At 31.2% G+C, this 20,128-nt stretch overlaps 1 protein-coding gene across 1 annotated transcript; it reads right to left on the bottom strand.

Annotated features, from left to right (window-relative positions):
• Positions 1-4,929: 4,929 nt before the first annotated feature.
• On the bottom strand, positions 4,930-12,402 carry LOC111425018 (Molybdenum cofactor synthesis protein cinnamon). Its single transcript, XM_023058769.2, has 8 exons — positions 12,267-12,402; positions 6,340-7,145; positions 6,102-6,280; positions 5,932-6,048; positions 5,716-5,877; positions 5,502-5,663; positions 5,277-5,448; positions 4,930-5,223 (listed from the first exon to the last, which is right to left on the bottom strand). Exons 1-8 carry the CDS (start codon positions 12,292-12,294, stop codon positions 5,005-5,007), a joined length of 1,845 nt encoding a protein of 614 aa, XP_022914537.2. The 5' UTR covers positions 12,295-12,402; the 3' UTR covers positions 4,930-5,004.
• Positions 12,403-20,128: the final 7,726 nt, after the last annotated feature.

Here is a 20,128-nt window from a genome sequence, read left to right as displayed (position 1 = left end):
AAAAAAATGGTTTTATTTTAACAATTTCTATTTTAATAATTTATATGGCATAGGACATAGGACATATGAAATATAAAAGATGTAAAATGAGACGCCGCAGACGACTAAGTAATAAAATATGGGGGGTGTCATTTAAAAAAATGAAGTTATGGTGCTTCTAAATTTCGAAAAGTTAACGTATCGAAGTGACCAAACGATCTAGACAGCCGTTCTCGGCACCAAAACATACTCCATCATGTTGCTTAAGCATGTTCTCAATCCTAAATTGATATCCCAAAAATTGAGTGTTTTCTGATTTTTTGAACAAATGTCTGCTGGAGCAGATTTTTCTATAAAAATTCGAATAACTCGAGAACGACCGAATCAAATTGCAAAAAGTAAAGTTATTTATAAACCTTGAAAACAGACAAATCCAAATATGTAAAAATATACAGGTGTTCCATTTAAAAAAATAAAGTTGGTGGCGACTTCCGGTATAACCGGAAGTGCAAGAAATCTGAAAATATTTTAGACGCAGAGATCGTAATTGATAATATTTAAGTCTGAATTCTCAAATTTTTATTTTCGCCACAACCCCAGAAACGTCTAATGACCGATCTCGCTGAGACACCCTGTATAAGTATTAAATATTGTATGTAGAAATCCTACAAAAAAAATTTAATTAAAATGTTGACAATGATAGACGTCCAAGATGTTTCTTACTTCCTAATTGAGATGAAGTAATCAAATTGGGTTTAAATTGAAAATCATTATTTATAGAATATTTATGGTAAATTGTAAATTTAATTATTAAAATCAACCAATTCTTTAAAATTGATTAAAAATTATTCTTTATAGAATATTTATGGCAAATTTTGACCAACGAGACGAGATTTCTATAAACTCTTGTCTCGTCTCGCCGATGAACTAATAAGTTTTGTATCAAGTTTCGTCTCGCAACCTCCACTCTCATAAAAGTATCGAAATCTCGTCATACATAATCTTATTGTTTCGGTGCAATAAGGAACACTTAAATACTTGCTATAATGTAAGAGTCGGAAGAGAGAATTACAGCCTTGCTTTAATATTTTGTCTCTCGCAGCCTGAAAATTAACAATAAGCTGCTCTTCAACAGCGTTTCGGTCTGCCTTTCGGTCCCATGTAAATATTTTGCTCTCAATATTATATATTAGTATATAATAATTAAGTTTATTGCTACAAAATCAGCATTACATTCCACAAACAATTAAATTTTAACAATACTACAATTACATATATCACATTACAATACAATACATTTTATTTCCTATCCCACCCCTCCCCATCTCCTCCCCGCATCTCCCTACGCTGCCTTGTCGCCACCACCTCCCTCATCCATTCTCTTCCCTCTGCCCTCTCCCCCAGCACCTGCTTCCAGCCGATCACCTCCTCTCTTAGCTCGTCACACTCCCTCAGTAGGTGCTCCAACGACTCCCACTCCCCCCCACATAGCCTATAACCCCTCTCATCATCTCTCATCCAATACCTATCCGCTCTCTCCTCATTGCCGCATCTGAATCTTGCCACCATCCTCTTCCCCTCCTCATCCCCCTCCACCGACAGGTACTTCGGCAATCCCTCCGTTATTATTTCCTCGTACTTAGGGTTGTACCTGCTCTCCCTTATCTGCCCCCTTCTTTCTTGCCTCTGTACATCTCTATCCCTGCTCTCCAGCTCTTTCCACATCTCAATCCCTTCCCTCCTTCTATCATCTACCGCTTTCACTGAGTACCCCACCCTTCTAAAATATTCCTCCCTTCCTCGTTGCCCGTAACCCCCTTTCCCTGCCTTAATCTCTTTCCAGCATTCCCCCAAAATTTTACATCGAGACCTCCCTTCAACCCTCTCCTCAAAACGTACCGCCCTTTTACCCGCCTCCACTCTTAACTTATCAACCTTCACCTCTTCTCTGACTATGTACTCCGGCGTCTCTTTTGCCAACCCCAAAACCCATCTCCAATACCTAGCCTGTACGCCTTCCAACAGCCCTTGCTCTTTCCACCCCCAAAGCTCCGCCCCGTACATCATAACACTTCTAATCAAGCACTCGAATATCATCTTCCTTTCTCCTATATCCCTTCCAAATAATCTCTCTCCCCACCCCCAGACCTGCCCCATCACCTTATTCGCCTTCTTGGCCATTGCCCTCACATGCGCGCCTTCCTTGTTGTCCTCTCTAAATCTGTACCCCAAATATGTGTACTCCCTCACCTCCTCTATCTCCTTCCCTTCCCACCTCCAATCTTCGCTCTTCCTTCTACCCCCTTTACAGAACTTCATAACCTTTGTCTTTCCTACATTCACCTCCAGAGCCTTCCCCCTAAAGTAACTCTCCAAACTCCGCATCATCGCCTTCATCTCCTTCGCCTCTCTCGCCACTACCACCAAATCGTCCGCGTAAGCCAGTGAATGCACCTTCCTCCTCCCTACAACCACACCTCCCATCTGCCCACCGGTCAATCTGTCTTCCATGTCTGCGGTATACAAGGCAAACAGAGCGGGACTAAGTGGACATCCCTGCCTCAAACCCCTCGTTGTCCAGAACCTATCCGTTAACTCGTCCCCCACCTTTACCCTAGCTATCGTCTCTGCGTATATCTCCCTCACCCTGTTTATTGTCCCACCAGTAATCCCTCTCCTCCTCATCTCCTCCCATAACTTATATTAACTATATTAGTATATTGATATATACAACCACCATAGGTAATTGGAAAGTATTTGAAAGTTGACTGGTACTTTATACACTTCTTCTAGCAGTATCCATTCTTTGTCCTCAAGAGCACATGGTTTTAAATCAACAACATTTTGACACGATGCACCAAGTCCATGTCTACCTTCAAGAGGTACTTTCAACATATCATTACTGGAATTCCATCGTGTAGATACGAAAATATTTACAGCAATGTTGCAGATATTATTTGCAGAAATAGTTACCCCTGCGAGACTTTCGTACGAGACGCAAGATTTGATGCACGAGACTCGAGACGAGACCAATGAAAGTCTTGTCTTGTCCGAGTATCGTCTCGAGTCCACCACTAAAATTTCGCTTCTTCAATATTTGCAGCACCAGAGATATGATTTATTTAATTAAAGTAACCCAACCCATCTGTATTAAGATTGTTAAAATCAATCAATTCCTTAATATTCCATAACTTCCTTCTTAATTCAGATGGAACGACCAGCTGGATCTTAAATTAAAGCCATTCTTTATAGAATATTTATGGTAAATTTCATTTCTTCAATATTTGCCGCACCAGAGATATGATTTATTTAATTAAAGTACCCCAACCCAACGTTATTAAAATTAACCAATTCTTTAATATTCAATAACTTCTTTCCTAATTAAAATGAAACGAACAGCTTGATCTTAAATTAAAGATCATTTTTTTATAGAATATTTATGGCAAATTTCGTTTCTTCATTATTTGTATAACACAAGAGTTATAAGTTGAGGTTGTAGTGTCTGGAGAATTGTAGATGTGGGGCGTGGAATTGTAAAAGATCTTGTTCTTTATGAGGATTTTTGGAGAGGCTAGAACTTATTGGTATGGAAGAGTTAGATTGGGCGACGTTTGCGAAGGAGGTGAAAGTGTTTGAAGCGTTGAAAGAATTCGAAGAGTCACATTTTCGCTGGGTATTGCGACTTGATACCAGGAAAGGAAAGTTATTACTTTATGGTGATCAATAAAATTCATAATTATAAAAAATATATTGTAAGTTTTACTGTGTGTGGTGACTATGATTAAATGAAGTAAAACTACAATGTTCGGTTTTTCAAAAAAAATAGGGTTTTCTTTAATTTAATTAATTACAATAATAATAGTTTTAACTATGAGACTCTAATTAAACTCAGGGTTTCGGGCAAGTTCAGTTAAAAAAAATTAATTTCTTTTGAATTTAAATTAAATTTCTATCGACGAGAGGTAAAACTTAAATAAAAACAGAAAACTACAATTATCGACTGAAAAATCGATTTGAGAGAGAACACGAGAACAGGGTAGAAAACTCGTTATATCCGTCCTTGAAATAAAAATGGCTAACGTTTTAAATTGAAATCAAACTCGTTGAAAAAAATAGTGTTAAAAGAAAGTGAACGTTACACAAGAAAAACTGAAAAATCTTTACTCTTGTGAGTTTAATTGGTTAATTTTTCTTTTATAGGTTATATTAAATAAAAAAAATAAATTATCAACCGACTCACTGCGAAGAAAAAGGGTTTGGATTCAATGTGATAACAGGATAAAGGATTGTCTCTTGGTTTCGGAGTTCGAGCTAGTTTTCTGGATTGGTTACTCTCCTTCGGTCTCTCTACGGGATTTTTCTGACGGATGAGTGGACTGTTTGTCCTTCGGATTTGGATGACTTCCAAGATGATTCAGGAGTTCTCGGATAAGTTTTGAGGTTAGTTCAATTATTTTTTTCTTTCTGTCAACCGACGTGAATTCATTGTTGGTCAGATGACGACTACCTCTTGTTTACTTGCGATTTCCTTTTATACTCGGCCCCCCTCCTGTTTCTTCCTCGTTTCTGATTGGTTCTTAGGTTCGCGCCTTTTTCAAAATTTTAAATTTTTGCATCGAAATTAGCGTCATCTCTCGGATTTTCTTGGAACTAACCTTCAAAATTAAATTCTTTTTCCGTTGATTTCTCCCTTATTCCTTTATAAATCGTAATAAAACTTCGTATTCATCGTTGTCTTTTCTTGTTTTCAGATATACATTGGAGTACACGCCAAATTCCATCAATGAGTAATGTTAGAAAAATTCAATTTTAAATCAACGATTTCTTCTTCAAAATAACGTTATAACATCAAAGGATGGATGAAAAATGTGCTTTAGGAGCTGAACTAATTTAATTGATACCTCTGGAAGCAAACTAAACGGTTTTAAATAAGATTTCTACCAACAAAAATTTCTCTGTCAAAATTTTATGGTTATGTTTTTCTCGATGAACCATAAAGTGGTTATTTTTATCACAATATTTATTCTAACGGTATAACATAATAGCATCTAAGAAAAACGGTAAATTAGTTGTATTAAATCTAGCAGGAACGATTAATAATCCTTGAGCACCAACGCAACTATTCAATCTGCTGCTAATTTGGTTGCCAACTTCAGTAGCAATTTTAACAGGATTTGTTGCTGCAAGTTCGGATATCTTGACACGTCTAAAATCCCATCTATCATCACCAGTAATCTGCACATTCTAAAACAATGAGCATAATTAAATAAATTAATGATTATTCAAACAACACATACCACTCGTGCTTTAAAAAGATGATATGTATCATTTCTAGAACATTCATATGTACGCAATGATGGAATAACAAATAATCTACATGTAACAGTACCTGAAACTGGATTTCCAGGTAGCGCAAATATTAATTTAGTAGATCCATTAAATTGGCATGTTGCAAAAGTTGTAGGTTTTCTAAAAGAATATTTTAAATAATTTATTTCGGACAATTTGATTTATTGATTTACCCAGGTTTCATATTAACTCTACCGAATAAAATAGTCGCGTCAAAATCAACTTTTAGAATTTCTTTAATTAGGTCGTATTCGCCCATTGAGACTCCTCCAGTTGTTATTATTACATCGTGATGTGTAAAAGCATCTTGTAACGCTTGTTTTAGTAAGTCTGGGCTACAATTTTTTTTAAAATTAAATGGTGTAAATGAAGCGGTTTATAACTTACTCATCTTTTATGATTCCAAGATCGTTGGCGGTGTATCCAAAAGTTTTCAAGAGATTTAACAATGTTAATTTGTTGCTATCTCGAATATGACCCGGCTTTAAATTTTCTGTTTTAATGGAGCATATTTCATTACCTGTCGATAGTAATCCAACACGAGCACGCCTTTAATTTTGTATTTTTAAATAAAAAATTAATAAACAGAAAATTAAAACATACCTATACACTTTTATTTTTAAATGCCCCAAAGTTGCAAATATTCCTATATGGGCAGATGAAATCGTTTCACCTTCCCTAAAAAGAATCGTACTTTTTGAGATATCACTCCCAATAGATCTAAAAAAATAAATAAATTTATTAATCGAGTTTTTTTTCTAATTATTTCTTGCCTTATATCTTGATTACAAATAGGTGCTTTATTAATCATAATTTTAATTTCATTTCCTTGTTCGTCGGCCTCAATTAGAGATGTATCTTCAACTTGAACAACCGCATCAGCTCCTTCTGGGACACAACCCCCGGTATTAACACGAACAGTTTCTCCAAGATTAACAAATAAACCGGAAGTCTAAAATTTATTTAAATGTTTAAATTAAAAGAAATTGATTTCTCAATTTTTGTAATTACATCATCACCAGCCGCAAAACCAGTTTTTACCACGCGTTCACCTGCTCCATCCGCAGCAATTACAGCGTATCCATCTTTTATGGACGCCCTAAAAGGTGGAAATGGGGTATTTGTAATAATATTACATGCTAAAACTCTATCGAGAGACTTTTCGATCGGTATTTCTTCTATATCATGAAAATTTTTTGAGAAATCTTTTACAATGTTAAAGGCTTTATCAAAGCTAATCATTTCATATTGAGATGTTCTATTTCTTAAAGCTGAGGGTAAAATTTTAACTTTGCTTGTTGTATTTGGTTTTAAATCTTTATTTTCTTGATTATGTTTTGAAATTTGAGAATGTGTGTCTTTAATATTTTCTTTACGATCTAAGATTAAATCGATTGCGTGGGGTATAATTGATTTGATAAACCCAAAGCATTCTAATGCACCTTTCTTACTTCCCGGTAAATTTATAATTAAAGAGTTATTTTTGCTCCCAGCAACAGCTCGCGATAACATTGCCATATCAGTAATTTCCAAACTTTTTAAAAGCATTGTTTGTGTTATTCCGGGTATTTCTTTCTCAATGATTGATTTAGTTGCTTCTGGAGTTACATCTCTTTTAGATAAACCTGTGCCACCAGTTGTTAAAATAAGATTTATGTTTTGTTCGCAATAAGTCTTTAGTAGATTGATTATTTCATCATAACTGTCTGGAACTAATGCATACATTGATCTTGCTCCAGGGAAATTTTCTTTTATTGCTTCTAGTAAAGCTGGACCACTTTTATCAATAGCTGTTTTATTATAACAAGTATCACTAACTAAAATATATAAAATTAAATAAGTATTATATATTTATTATTAGCAATAAATATAAATATTAATCTAAAACTAGAACTAACATTTGACCTAGAACTGTCATTCTTTATAGAATATTTATGGCAAATTTCATTTGGTGATTTTTTTAAATAAAAGTAACCCAACCCAACGTTATTAAGATTGTTAAAATCAACCAATTCTTTAATATTCAATAACTTCCTTCCTAATTAAGATGGAACGACCAGGTTGATCTTAAATATGAGATCATTTTTTATAGAATACTTATGGTGAATTTCGTTTCTTCAACATTTGTAACACAAGAGTTATAATTTTTTAAATTAACCCAACCCAAACTGATTAAGGTTGTTAAAATTAACCAATTCTTTAAAAATTGATAACATTTTTCCTTATTAAGATGCAGCGACCAGGTTAGGTTTAAATTAAAGATCGTTCTTTATAGAATATTTATGGAGAATTACATTACTTCAATATTTGCCGCACCAGAGATATGATTTATTTAATAAAAGTAATCCAACCTAACGTTGTTAAAATTGTTAAAATTAACCAATTCTTTAATATTCGATAACTTCTTTCCTAATTAAAATGGAACGACCAGGTTGATCTTAAATTAAAGATCATTTTTTATAGAATATTTACGGTAAATTTCGTTTTTTCAATACTTGTAGCACCATCAGATTTTATAACAAAAAAGTAACCTAACCCAACTTTGTTAAGATTATTAAAACCAACCAATTCTTTAAACATTGATAACATCTTTCCTAATTAAGATGGAGCGACCAGGTTAGGTTTAAATTAAAGATCATTCTTTATAGAATATTTATGGCAAATTTCATTTTTTCGATATTTGCAGCACCGGAGATGTGATTTTTTTAAATAAAAGTAACCCAACACAAATTTGTTACGATTATTAAAATCAACCAATTCTTAAATAATTAATAACTTTATTCCTAATTAAGATGAAGCGATCAATTTAGGTTTAAATTAAAGATCGTTCTTTATAGAATATTTATGGAGAATTACATTACTTCAATATTTGCCGCACCAGAGATATGATTTATTTAATAAAAGTAACCCAACCCAACGTTATTAAGATTGTTAAAATTAACCAATTCTTTAATATTCGATAACTTCTTTCCTAATTAAAATGGAACGACCAGGTTGATCTTAAATTAAAGATCATTTTTTATAGAATATTTATGGTAAATTTCGTTTTTTCAATACTTGTAGCACCATCAGATTTTATAACAAAAAAATAACCTAACCCAACTTTGTTAAAATTATTAAAACCAACTAATTCTTTAAAAATTGATAACATCTTTCCTAATTAAGATGCAGCGACCAGGTTAGGTTTAAATTAAAGATCATTCTTTATAGAATATTTATGGCAAATTTCATTTTTTTGATATTTGCAGCACCGGAGATGTGATTTTTTTAAATAAAAGTAACCCAACCCAAATTTGTTACGATTATTAAAATCAACCAAATTTTAAATAATTAATAACTTTATTCCTAATTAAGATGAAGCGATCAATTTAGGTTTAAATTAAAGGTCGTTCTTTATAGAATATTTATGGAGAATTACATTACTTCAATATTTGCCGCACCAGAGATATGATTTATTTAATAAAAGTAACCCAACCTAACGTTGTTAAGATTGTTAAAATTAACCAATTCTTTAATATTCGATAACTTCTTTCCTAATTAAAATGGAACGACCGGCTTGATCTTAAATTAAAGATCATTTTTTATAGAATATTTATGGTAAATTTCGTTTCTTCAATATTTGTAGCACCATTAGATTTTATAACAAAAAAGTAACCTAACCCAACTTTGTTAAGATTATTGAAACCAACCAATTCTTTAAACATTGATAACATCTTTCCTAATTAAGATGGAGCGACCAGGTTAGGTTTAAATTAAAGATCATTCTATATAGAATATTTATGGCAAATTTCATTTCTTTGATATTTGCCGCACCTGAGATGTGATTTTTTTAAATGAAAGTAACCCAACACAAATTTGTTAAGATTATTAAAATCAATCAATTCTTAAATAATTAATAACTTTATTTCTAATTAAGATGAAGCGATCAATTTAGGTTTAAATTAAAGATCGTTCTTTATAGAATATTTATGGAGAATTACATTTCTTCAATATTTGCCGCACCCGAGATATGATTTATTTAATAAAAGTAACCCAACTCAACGTTATTAAGATTGTTAAGATTAACCAATTCTTTAATATTCAATAACTTCTTTCCTAATTAAAATGGAACGACCAGGTTGATCTTAAATTAAAGATCATTTTTTATAGAATATTTACGGTAAATTTCGTTTTTTCAATACTTGTAGCACCATCAGATTTTATAACAAAAAAGTAACCTAACCCAACTTTGTTAAGATTATTAAAATCAACTAATTGTTTAAAAATTGATAACATCTTTCCTAATTAAGATGGAGCGACCAGGTTAGATTTAAATTAAAGATCATTTTTTATAGAATATTTATGGCAAATTTCATTTTTTCGATATTTGCAGCACCGGAGATGTGATTTTTTTAAATAAAAGTAACCCAACACAAATTTGTTACGATTATTAAAATCAACCAATTCTTAAATAATTAATAACTTTATTCCTAATTAAGATGAAGCGATCAATTTAGGTTTAAATTAAAGATCGTTCTTTATAGAATATTTATGGAGAATTACATTTCTTCAATATTTGCCGCACCAGAGATATGATTTATTTAATAAAAGTAATCCAACCTAACGTTGTTAAGATTGTTAAAATTAACCAATTCTTTAATATTCAATAACTTTTTTTCTAATTGAAATGGAATCACCGGCTTGATCTTAAATTAAAGATAATTTTTTATAGAATATTTATGGTAAATTTCGTTCTTCAATACTTGTAGCACCATCAGATTTTATAACAAAAAAGTAACCTAACCCAACTTTGTTAAGATTATTAAAACCAACCAATTCTTTAAACATTGATAACATCTTTCCTAATTAAGATGGAGCGACCAGGTTAGGTTTAAATTAAAGATCATTCTTTATAGAATATTTATGGCAAATTTCATTTTTTCGATATTTGCAGCACCGGAGATGTGATTTTTTTAAATAAAAGTAACCCAACACAAATTTGTTAAGATTATTAAAATCAACCAATTCTTAAATAATTAATAACTTTATTCCAAATTAAAATGAAGCGATCAATTTAGGTTTAAATTAAAGATCGTTCTTTATAGAATATTTATGGAGAATTACATTTCTTCAATATTTGCCGCACCAGAGATATGATTTATTTAATAAAAGTAATCCAACTCAACGTTATTAAGATTGTTAAGATTAAGCAATTCTTTAATATTCAATAACTTCTTTTCTAATTAAAGTGGAACGACCGGCTAGATCTTAAATTAAAGATAATTTTTTATAGAATATTTATGGTAAATTTCGTTTCTTCAATACTTGTAGCACCATCAGATTTTATAACAAAAAAGTAACCTAACCCAACTTTGTTAAGATTATTAAAATCAACTAATTGTTTAAAAATTGATAACATCTTTCCTAATTAAGATGGAGCGACCAGGTTAGATTTAAATTAAAGATCATTTTTTATAGAATATTTATGGCAAATTACATTTCTTTGATCGTTGCAGCACCAGAGATGTGATTTTTTTAAGTAAAAGTAATCCAACACAAATTTGTTAAGATTATTAAAATCAACCAAATTTTAAATAATTAATAACTTCATTCCTAATTAAAATGAAGCGATTAATTTAGGTTTAAATTAAAGATTGTTCTTTCTAGAATATTTATGGAGAATTACATTACTTCAATATTTGCCGCACCAGAGATATGATTTATTTAATAAAAGTAACCCAACCCAACGTTATTAAGATTGTTAAAATTAATCAATTCTTTAATATTCAATAACTTCTTTTCTAATTAAAATGGAACGACCGGCTTGATCTTAAATTAAAGATAATTTTTTATAGAATATTTATGGTAAATTTCGTTTCTTCAATACTTGTAGCACCATCAGATTTTATAACAAAAAAGTAACCTAACCCAACTTTGTTAAGATTATTAAAATCAACTAATTCTTTAAAAATTGATAACATCTTTCCTAATTAAGATGAAGCGACCAGGTTAGATTTAAATTAAAGATCATTTTTTATAGAATATTTATGGCAAATTTCATTTCTTTGATCTTTGCAGCACCAGAGATGTGATTTTTTTAAGTAAAAGTAATCCAACACAAATTTGTTAAGATTATTAAAATCAACCAAATTTTAAATAATTAATAACTTCATTCCTAATTAAAATGAAGCGATCAATTTAGGTTTAAATTAAAGATTGTTCTTTATAGAATATTTATGGAGAATTGCATTACTTCAATATTTACCGCACCAGAGATATGATTTATTTAATAAAAGTAACCCAACCTAACGTTGTTAAGATTAACCAATTCTTTAATATTCAATAACTTCTTTCCTAATTAAAATGGAACGACCAGGTTGATCTTAAATTAAAGATCATTTTTTATAGAATATTTATGGTAAATTTCGTTTTTTCAATACTTGTAGCACCATCAGATTTTATAACAAAAAAGTAACCTAACCCAACTTTGTTAAGATTATTAAAATCAACTAATTCTTTAAAAATTGATAACATCTTTCCTAATTAAGATGAAGCGACCAGGTTAGATTTAAATTAAAGATCATTTTTTATAGAATATTTATGGCAAATTTCATTTCTTTGATCTTTGTAGCACCAGAGATGTGATTTTTTTAAGTAAAAGTAACCCAACCCAAATTTGTTAAGATTATTAAAATCAACCAATTTTTAGAATTTTTATCACCTTGAAACTTTCTAGTTCTAGGTCTAGTGTCAGTTCTAGTTTTGATTCAATAAAAATATTTAACACAGTGATATCTAATGCTAACTAGCGCTGCTTAGCACTCTTTTAGCCGTCTTAAGAGTTTCTTGTTCTAGGTCTGGTGTTAGTTCTAGTGATAGTGCTACTACTAGTTCTAGTTTTAGTTTAATTAACACCAGCAGTAAAAGCTTTCGTACTTATAAATATAAATATCACTTACCGGTGATAACTGCACATGAAAATGACATATTTAAGTTATTAAGTATTAATGGGAAAAGAATACTTAATTAATATAAAAAAACTTCAAGAAGAATGTTTGTTAAAGAACGATACACTCAGCAACCTGTAGAATATACGGAATATACAGCTGATCTCATCAAAAATAAAATAAAAAAATTGGTGATAACAAATGGTTGCATAAACATTGCGAAATATTATCTTAAAATCCCTCAAAAAATTCCTAAATCACATTACAGTTATCTACAATTAATACGCCTTCCTTCTCTGAGATGGCACTAATTTTCACTTTAATTATTACATTCAATTTTAATAACCGATCTTTATCTTTATTGCTAAAATTTGAATTATTATTAGGATCAATTGTTCACAAATTGATGTGATAAAGTAATGTTCTCCTGCTGAAAGGTTAATAAGGGTTAACAGGTTAAAAGCAATTGAGATCGGTGGTACTGACCGTATAATAAACGACTTTTAAAATCAATTTAGGGCAGATTCATTTATAATCATTTTCCCCAGACAAAACTATAAATCTCAAACCTTAAATATCTCCAACTACTCCACGTATCGGATGTTGATGCGGTCCAGAAAATCCTTTTAAATTACACGCTAATACATCACCTACGAAATCATGATGAACAAAAGCTTCATTAAGTATATCCGTTGGGATGTTGCCAAATTTAACGAGAAAGGCTTTAACAGTCTAAAATGACTTCGTCGACGATTTATTCTAGGTGTTTGAGGAAAAGACACATTATTTTCTTTACTAAAGAAGTTTTCGTTTGTGAGAAATCGTTCAAAAAGTTTTCTTTCAAAAATATTGGGGTACATAACTATTATAGATACATAAATTTAGTGTGTAGACTTATTTTGCTTCTAGAATTAGATCGTTCCAGTCTTTGCTCTTCTTTGACATGTACATTTAATTGTTTGACGAGAAAATTAAGGTGGATAAGCACTAATTCACTGTACCGTAAACTAAACTGGTGGATTACATATTTTGTGGTCTGTAGTGGGTTTTCATTTCGAATGGTCTCATTGGAAGCATATAAAAGTTCGTCGATGGTTCGCAAAACTTTTTTGAAAACGCTGAAGGATTGCTATGTTGGAAATTACAACAGTAATGCATAGCTGAATACCTCACGTCCACACTGGTTCCAGGAATGCTTTGTATAGAATACTTTGTTATTTAGAGGAATTACAACCCGGGTTAATTTATTGAGTTACAATCAAAACAAGAATGTGGCCAATAAAACTAAAAATAAATAATCATTGAAAATCTTAACTTTCATATCGATATTTGTAATTTAAATTGCCATTAAGATAGATTAGAAGGTTAGCTATAAAACTGTATCGCGGTTTATGACATCGTTATACATTAAAATTTATTCTAACTAATAAAAAGAAAATAACGTTTTGCATTTAACTATATTACATTGCCTGAGGCTTAGCTTCTTCAGCTTACAAATAATCAATTTTAATTTAACAAATTTATACAGGATGGGTCTTCAAAGTTAAGAAATTTTCAAACATTTTCTTAAACATTTTCAATATGTTTTGTCTTAGAAAGACTAAATTTGACTAAATAACAAATCGTTTAAGATCACTATTGGAAATATCGAACCACGGGATCAATGCTATATAGGGTGTTCACAAAGGTGATTTCTTTCAAACTTTTTTATTATGTCAAAAACCATTAAATTTTGATTATAAAAGCCTATTTCATTTCAAAATTATTATCACTCTTAGAAATGTTTGATTAGACGCATCATTTTCGAGATATTTGCAAAAAGATGCAACCTCGATTTTGGAATGTTTTCATTAATCGTAGGTATCTATGGAAACAAATTGTAAGTAAAGACAACCTGATAGAGAAACATTGTATACACTATAAGTATACAGGTGTTTCTAAATTGATGCGAAAGATTTCAAAAGGTAATATTTCAGCAGAATTTTCGAGATATTTGCAAAAAGATACAACCTCGATTTTGGTATGTTTTCATTAATCGTAGGTGCCTATGGAAACAAATTGTAAGTAAAGACAACCTGATAGAGAAACATTGTATACACTATAAGTATACAGGTGTTTCTAAATTGATGCGAAAGATTTCAAAAGGTAATATTTCAACAGCATTTTCGAGATATTTACAAAAAGATACAATTTCGATTTTGGAATGTTTTCATTAATCGTAGGTATCTATGGAAACAAATTGTAAGTAAAGACAACCTGATAGAGAAACATTGTATACACTATAAGTATACAGGTGTTTCTAAATTGATGCGAAAGATTTCAAGAGGTAATATTTCAAGAGCATTTTCGAGATATTTGCAAAAAGATACAACCTCGATTTTGGTATATTTTCCTTAATCGTAGGTGCCTATGGAAACAAATTGTAAGTAAAGACAACCTGATAGAAAAACATTGTATACACTATAAGTATACAGGTGTTTCTAAATTGATGCGAAAGATTTCAAGAGGTAATATTTTCACAGCATTTTCGAGATATTTGCAAAAAGATACAACCTCGATTTTGGAATGTTTTCATTAATCGTAACTGTCTATGGAAACAAATTGTAAGTAAAGACAACCTGATAGAGAAACATTGTATACACTATAACTCTACAGGTGTTTCTAAATTGATGCGAAAGATTTCAAAAGGTAATATTTCAACAGCATTTTCGAGATATTTGCAAAAAGATACAACCTCGATTTTGGAATGTTTTCATTAATCGTAGGTGCCTATGGAAACAAATTGTAAGTAAAGACAACCTGATAGAGAAACATTGTATACACTATAAGTATACAGGTGTTTCTAAATTGATGCGAAAGATTTCAAAAGGTAATATTTCAACAGCATTTTCGAGATATTTGCAAAAAGATACAACCTCGATTTTGGAATGTTTTCATTAATCGTAGCTGTCTATGGAAACAAATTGTAAGTAAAGACAACCTGATAGAGAAACATTGTATACACTATAAGTATACAGGTGTTTCTAAATTGATGCGAAAGATTTCAAGAGGTAATATTTCAACAGCATTTTCGAGATATTTGCAAAAAGATACAACCTCGATTTTGGAATGTTTTCATTAATCGTAGCTGTCTATGGAAACAAATTGTAAGAAAAGACAACCTTATAGAAAAACATTGTATACACTATATAGGTATACAGGGTGTTTCTAAATTGATTCGAAAGATTTGAAGAGGTAATATTTCAGCAAAAATTATATAACTTTTATTCAAAACCTCAAAAACTCCTTTTACTTAATATATCCCCGATGGAATGTCCACTATGAAAATCCCCTATATCAAAAGTATTTGTCATTATGACTTCATTTGACATCAGCCTCCTTGATTTTTCTTAACTAATTATAACCAATCTGAATTATATCAAATGAGCATGTGTATTATGTTATTTTTTTGTGATCAAACTAACTTATTTTAAGGTTAAAAAAATCGTGAATAGGTATCATTTTATTATCAACAGTTATCTGTCAAATTTCATTTTTCTAAATTCCTCCATGGTGGATTTATTAAATAAAAAGATTTTTTTCCCCTAACTTTAGAGGGCTTTAACTTGCAGGAGAAGGGGTTTTGAACAAAAAGTTTCGAATCGATTTAGAAACATCCTGTATATATTTTATATATTGAAAGCATTGCTTCGGCAGCACATCTGGCTCGATGCCCAACCCAACAATTTTATTTTAATAAATTTAATTACTACTTTTATATAGTGTCCGCCAAAACGTCAGCAATACCCGTTTTATTTCTGTTCCATTGCATCACCGTTCCTGAAATTTAGCTTATATGGGAGGCTCATACCGATCTTTTGATCTAAAGTATTTTCAAGGTGGTGGCCACTTCCGGTCTCCCGGAAGTAGATCTCAACTTCGTTATTTTAAACGGAATGTTATTGTTTTTATTGCCACTTTTAATTGTATGCGAAAAAATATGTTGACTTTTTCGTTTTCGAGTTATTTTGATTTTAAGTTTTTGTTTGGTAAATTTCATCATGCTTTTAAAACTCCATATCTCAGCCAATATTTATTCAAGAAAGCTCTAACTTGGTACGATTGCTCTTCAGATGATATCAAATAATTTGTCATTTGTTGTATCAGAGTACCTTATACAGGATGGTCAAAAATTATCGTTTCTCCATATTCCATTGCCATTTAATGTAGAAAAAAGTAATTCACTTTTTGACCTTTCTGTATAAGATACTGTGATACAGCAAATGACAATCTTTTTGACAGAATTTGAAGGGGCATTTTAGAGCTTTTTTGAATGAACGTTTGCTGAGATATCGAGTTTTAAAGAGTATAATGAAAATTGCCAAGAAAAATTTAAAATCAAAATAACTCGAAAACGAAAAACGTTAGGTACCAATAACTTTTATCAAAGTCAACATATTTTTTCGCATATAATTAAAAGGTGTAATAAAAACTATAGCATTCCATTTAACCCTTCGTCTGTAAACGGTTTTTTAGCACCTTTCCTCTGTAAAGGTGGGTCTTTCGAGTCTCTCACTCAAAAATTTTTATAAACGATTTATGATAATGTTCGAAACCTTCAACTTGATAAATCAATCATAAAATTATCGAAAAATTTATTTTTGCATACATATTTTTTTATATGAAATGAACAAATTATTTGCCTAAACAGTTGTAGTTCGGACAGGAAATACCCAGGTTTACAGAGGAAGGGTTAAAATAACGAAGTTGTGGTCTACTTCCGGTGGACTGTATATTCACTGCCTCGGCAGTGCTACCACGGTTTTCAAACTGACAGTTTTATTCTAACAAATTTATCTTCTGTTTTTATATATCTTGAGATTACTACCTCGGCAGTGTAGCTGCCTCGGCTCTCAGACATACAGTTCTATTTTAATAAGTTTAACTTCTGCTTTTATATATGTCGCAGGCAAATGGTTATTTCAGGTAGATAGCTTTTTTCTAGTCAGATACTGTCTGCCTAGACAAACAGTAGTTCGTTACAGTTTTATAATTAAATGTCTGGGCAAATACTATTGGACAAGACAAATAGTGTCTGTCTAAGCTTGTTTTAGACAAATGTAATATAGAGTAGATTCCTGTTCACAAAAAAAATAAAGTAGTTCCTATCGTTATCAACCTACTTTTCAAAAAATGCATAAGAGTTTCATATACTTTTATTAAGTTTAATAAATATACAAATAAACGATTTATTTCTTGAAGACTTAAATAGTAAATATAAAAATTTACTTGTTTTGATAATTGTTGCTGGAATGGCCTCTAGTATTGCATATCATCTTATTTTTGATGTACGCCTTTTTGTACTGCACTGAAATTTCGAAGGCTGGTACTGGCATTTTGACATCCCTTGCACAGAAAACAGTGACTGTGAAGTACAGGCCTCTCTTAAAGGAATAAAGTTGGGTTGGGTTGGTTTAAAGAGCTCTTTGCCTGAAAATATTTTAGCCATATGCTATTTGCCTAGGAATGTAGAATTTAGACTGAAATAAATGGAATAAAACTATTTGCCTAAGCAGATAGTATCTGACTAGGAAAAAGTTATTTACCTGAAACAACCATTTGCTTGCGACATATACATTAAATTCATTGCTTCGGCAGTTTCTGTTTTTAAACTGACAGTTTTATTCTAACAAATTTATCTTTTGTTTTTATATACCTTGAAATTACTACCTCGGCTCTCTCTCAAACATACAATTTTATTTTAATAAGTTTAACTTCTGCTTATATATACATTGAATTTACTGCCTCGACAGCACAGCTGCCTCGGTTTTCAAACTGACAGTTTTTTTCGAACAAATTTATCTTTTGTTTTTATATACTTTGAACTTACTACCTCGGCAGCATAGCTCCCTCGGCTCTCTCTCAAACTTATACTTTTATTTTAATGTTTAACTTCTGCTTTTATATACATTGAATTCAATGCCTCGACAGCATAGCTGCCTCGGTTTTCAAACTGACAGTTTTATTCTAACAAATTTATCTTTTGTTTTTATATACCTTGAAATTACTACCTCGGCTCTCTCTCAAACATACAATTTTATTTTAATAAGTTTAACTTCTGCTTTTATATACATTGAATTCAATGCCTCGGCAGCACAGCTGCCTCGGTTTTCAAACTGACAGTTTTATTCTAACAAATTTATCTTTTGTTTTTATATACTTTGAACTTACTACCTCGGCAGCATAGCTGCCTCGGCTTTCTCTCAAACTTATAATTTTATTTTAATAAGTTTAACTTCTGCTTTTATATACATTGAATTCAATGCCTCGACAGCACAGCTGCCTCGGTTTTCAAACTGAAAGTTTTATTCTAACAAATTTATCTTTTGTTTTTATATACTTTGAACTTACTACCTCGGCAGCATAGCTGCCTCGGCTCTCTCTCAAACTTATAATTTTATTTTAATAAGTTTAACTTCTGCTTTTATATACATTGAATTCAATGCCTCGGCAGCACAGCTGCCTCGGTTTTCAAACTGGCAGTTTTATTCTAACAAATTTATCTTTTATTTTTATATATCTTGAAATTATTACCTCGGCAGCATAGCTGCCTCGGCTCTCAAAATTACAGTTTTATTTTAATAAGTTTAACTTCTGCTTTTATATACATTGAAATCACTGCCTCGGCAGCACAGCTGGCTCGGTTTTCAAACTGACAGTTTTATTCTAACAAATTTATCTTTTGTTTTTATATACTTTGAACTTACTACCTCGGCAGTATAGGTGCTTCGGCTCTCTCTCAAACTTATTATTTTATTTTAAGAAGTTTAACTTCTGCTTTTATATACATTGAATTTACTGCCTCGGCAGCACAGCTGGCTCGGTTTTCAAACTGACAGTTTTATTCTAACAAATTTATCTTTTTTTTTTATATATCTTGAAATTACTACCTCGGCAGCTGCTTCGGCTCTCAAAATTACAGTTTTATTTTAATAAGTTTAACTTCTGCTTTTATATACATGGAAATCACTGCCTCGGCAGCACAGCTGGCTCGGTTTTCAAACTGACAGTTTTATTCTAACAAATTTATCTTTTGTTTTTATACATTTTGAACTTACTACCTCGGCAGCATAGCTCCCTCGGCTCTCTCTCAAACTTCTAATTTTATTTTAATAAGTTTAACTTCTGCTTTTATATACATTGAAATCAATGCCTCGACAGCACAGCTGCCTCGGTTTTCAAACTGACAGTTTTATTCTAACAAATTTATCTTTTATTTTTATATATCTTGAAATTATTACCTCGGCAGCATAGCTGCCTCGGCTCTCAAAATTACAGTTTTATTTTAATAAGTTTAACTTCTGCTTTTATATACATTGAAATCACTGCCTCGGCAGAACAGCTGCCTCGGTTTTCAAACTGACAGTTTTATTCTAACAAATTTATCTTTTATTTTTATATATCTTGAAATTACTACCTCGGCAGCATAGCTGCCTCGACTCTCAAAATTACAGTTTTATTTTAATAAGTTTAACTTCTGCTTTTATATACATTGAAATCACTGCTTCGGCAGCACAGCTGCCTCGGTTATCAAACTAACAGTTTTATTCTAACAAATTTATCTTTTATTTTTATATATCTTGAAAGTAGTACCTCGGCAGCATAGCTGCCTCGGCTCTCAAAATTACAGTTTTATTTTAATAAGTTTAACTTCTGCTTTTATATACATTGAAATCACTGCCTCGGCAGCACAGCTGCCTCGGTTTTCAAACTGACAGTTTTATTCTAACAAATTTATCTTTTATTTTTATTTATCTTGTAATTACTACCTCGGCAGCATAGCTGCCTCGGCTCTCAAAATTACTGTTTTATTTTAAGAAGTTTAACTTCAGCTT

The sequence above is a fragment of the Onthophagus taurus genome, chromosome 11 (assembly GCF_036711975.1).
Source record: "Onthophagus taurus isolate NC chromosome 11, IU_Otau_3.0, whole genome shotgun sequence".
NCBI classification, from domain to species: Eukaryota; Metazoa; Arthropoda; class Insecta; order Coleoptera; family Scarabaeidae; genus Onthophagus; species Onthophagus taurus.
This window is presented reverse-complemented; position numbering and strand designations above follow the sequence as displayed.

Bases quoted from the DNA above. Each gene is read 5' to 3' on its own strand.
- LOC111425018 (XM_023058769.2), bottom strand. From the start codon at position 12,294: ATGTCATTTTCATGTGCAGTTATCACCG. The intron at 7,146-12,266 runs GTAAGTGATATT...TATATATTTTAG, and splicing joins TTCATGTGCAGTTATCACCG to TTAGTGATACTTGTTATAAT. The intron at 5,224-5,276 runs GTATGTGTTGTT...TCATTGTTTTAG, and splicing joins ATCTTTTTAAAGCACGAGTG to AATGTGCAGATTACTGGTGA.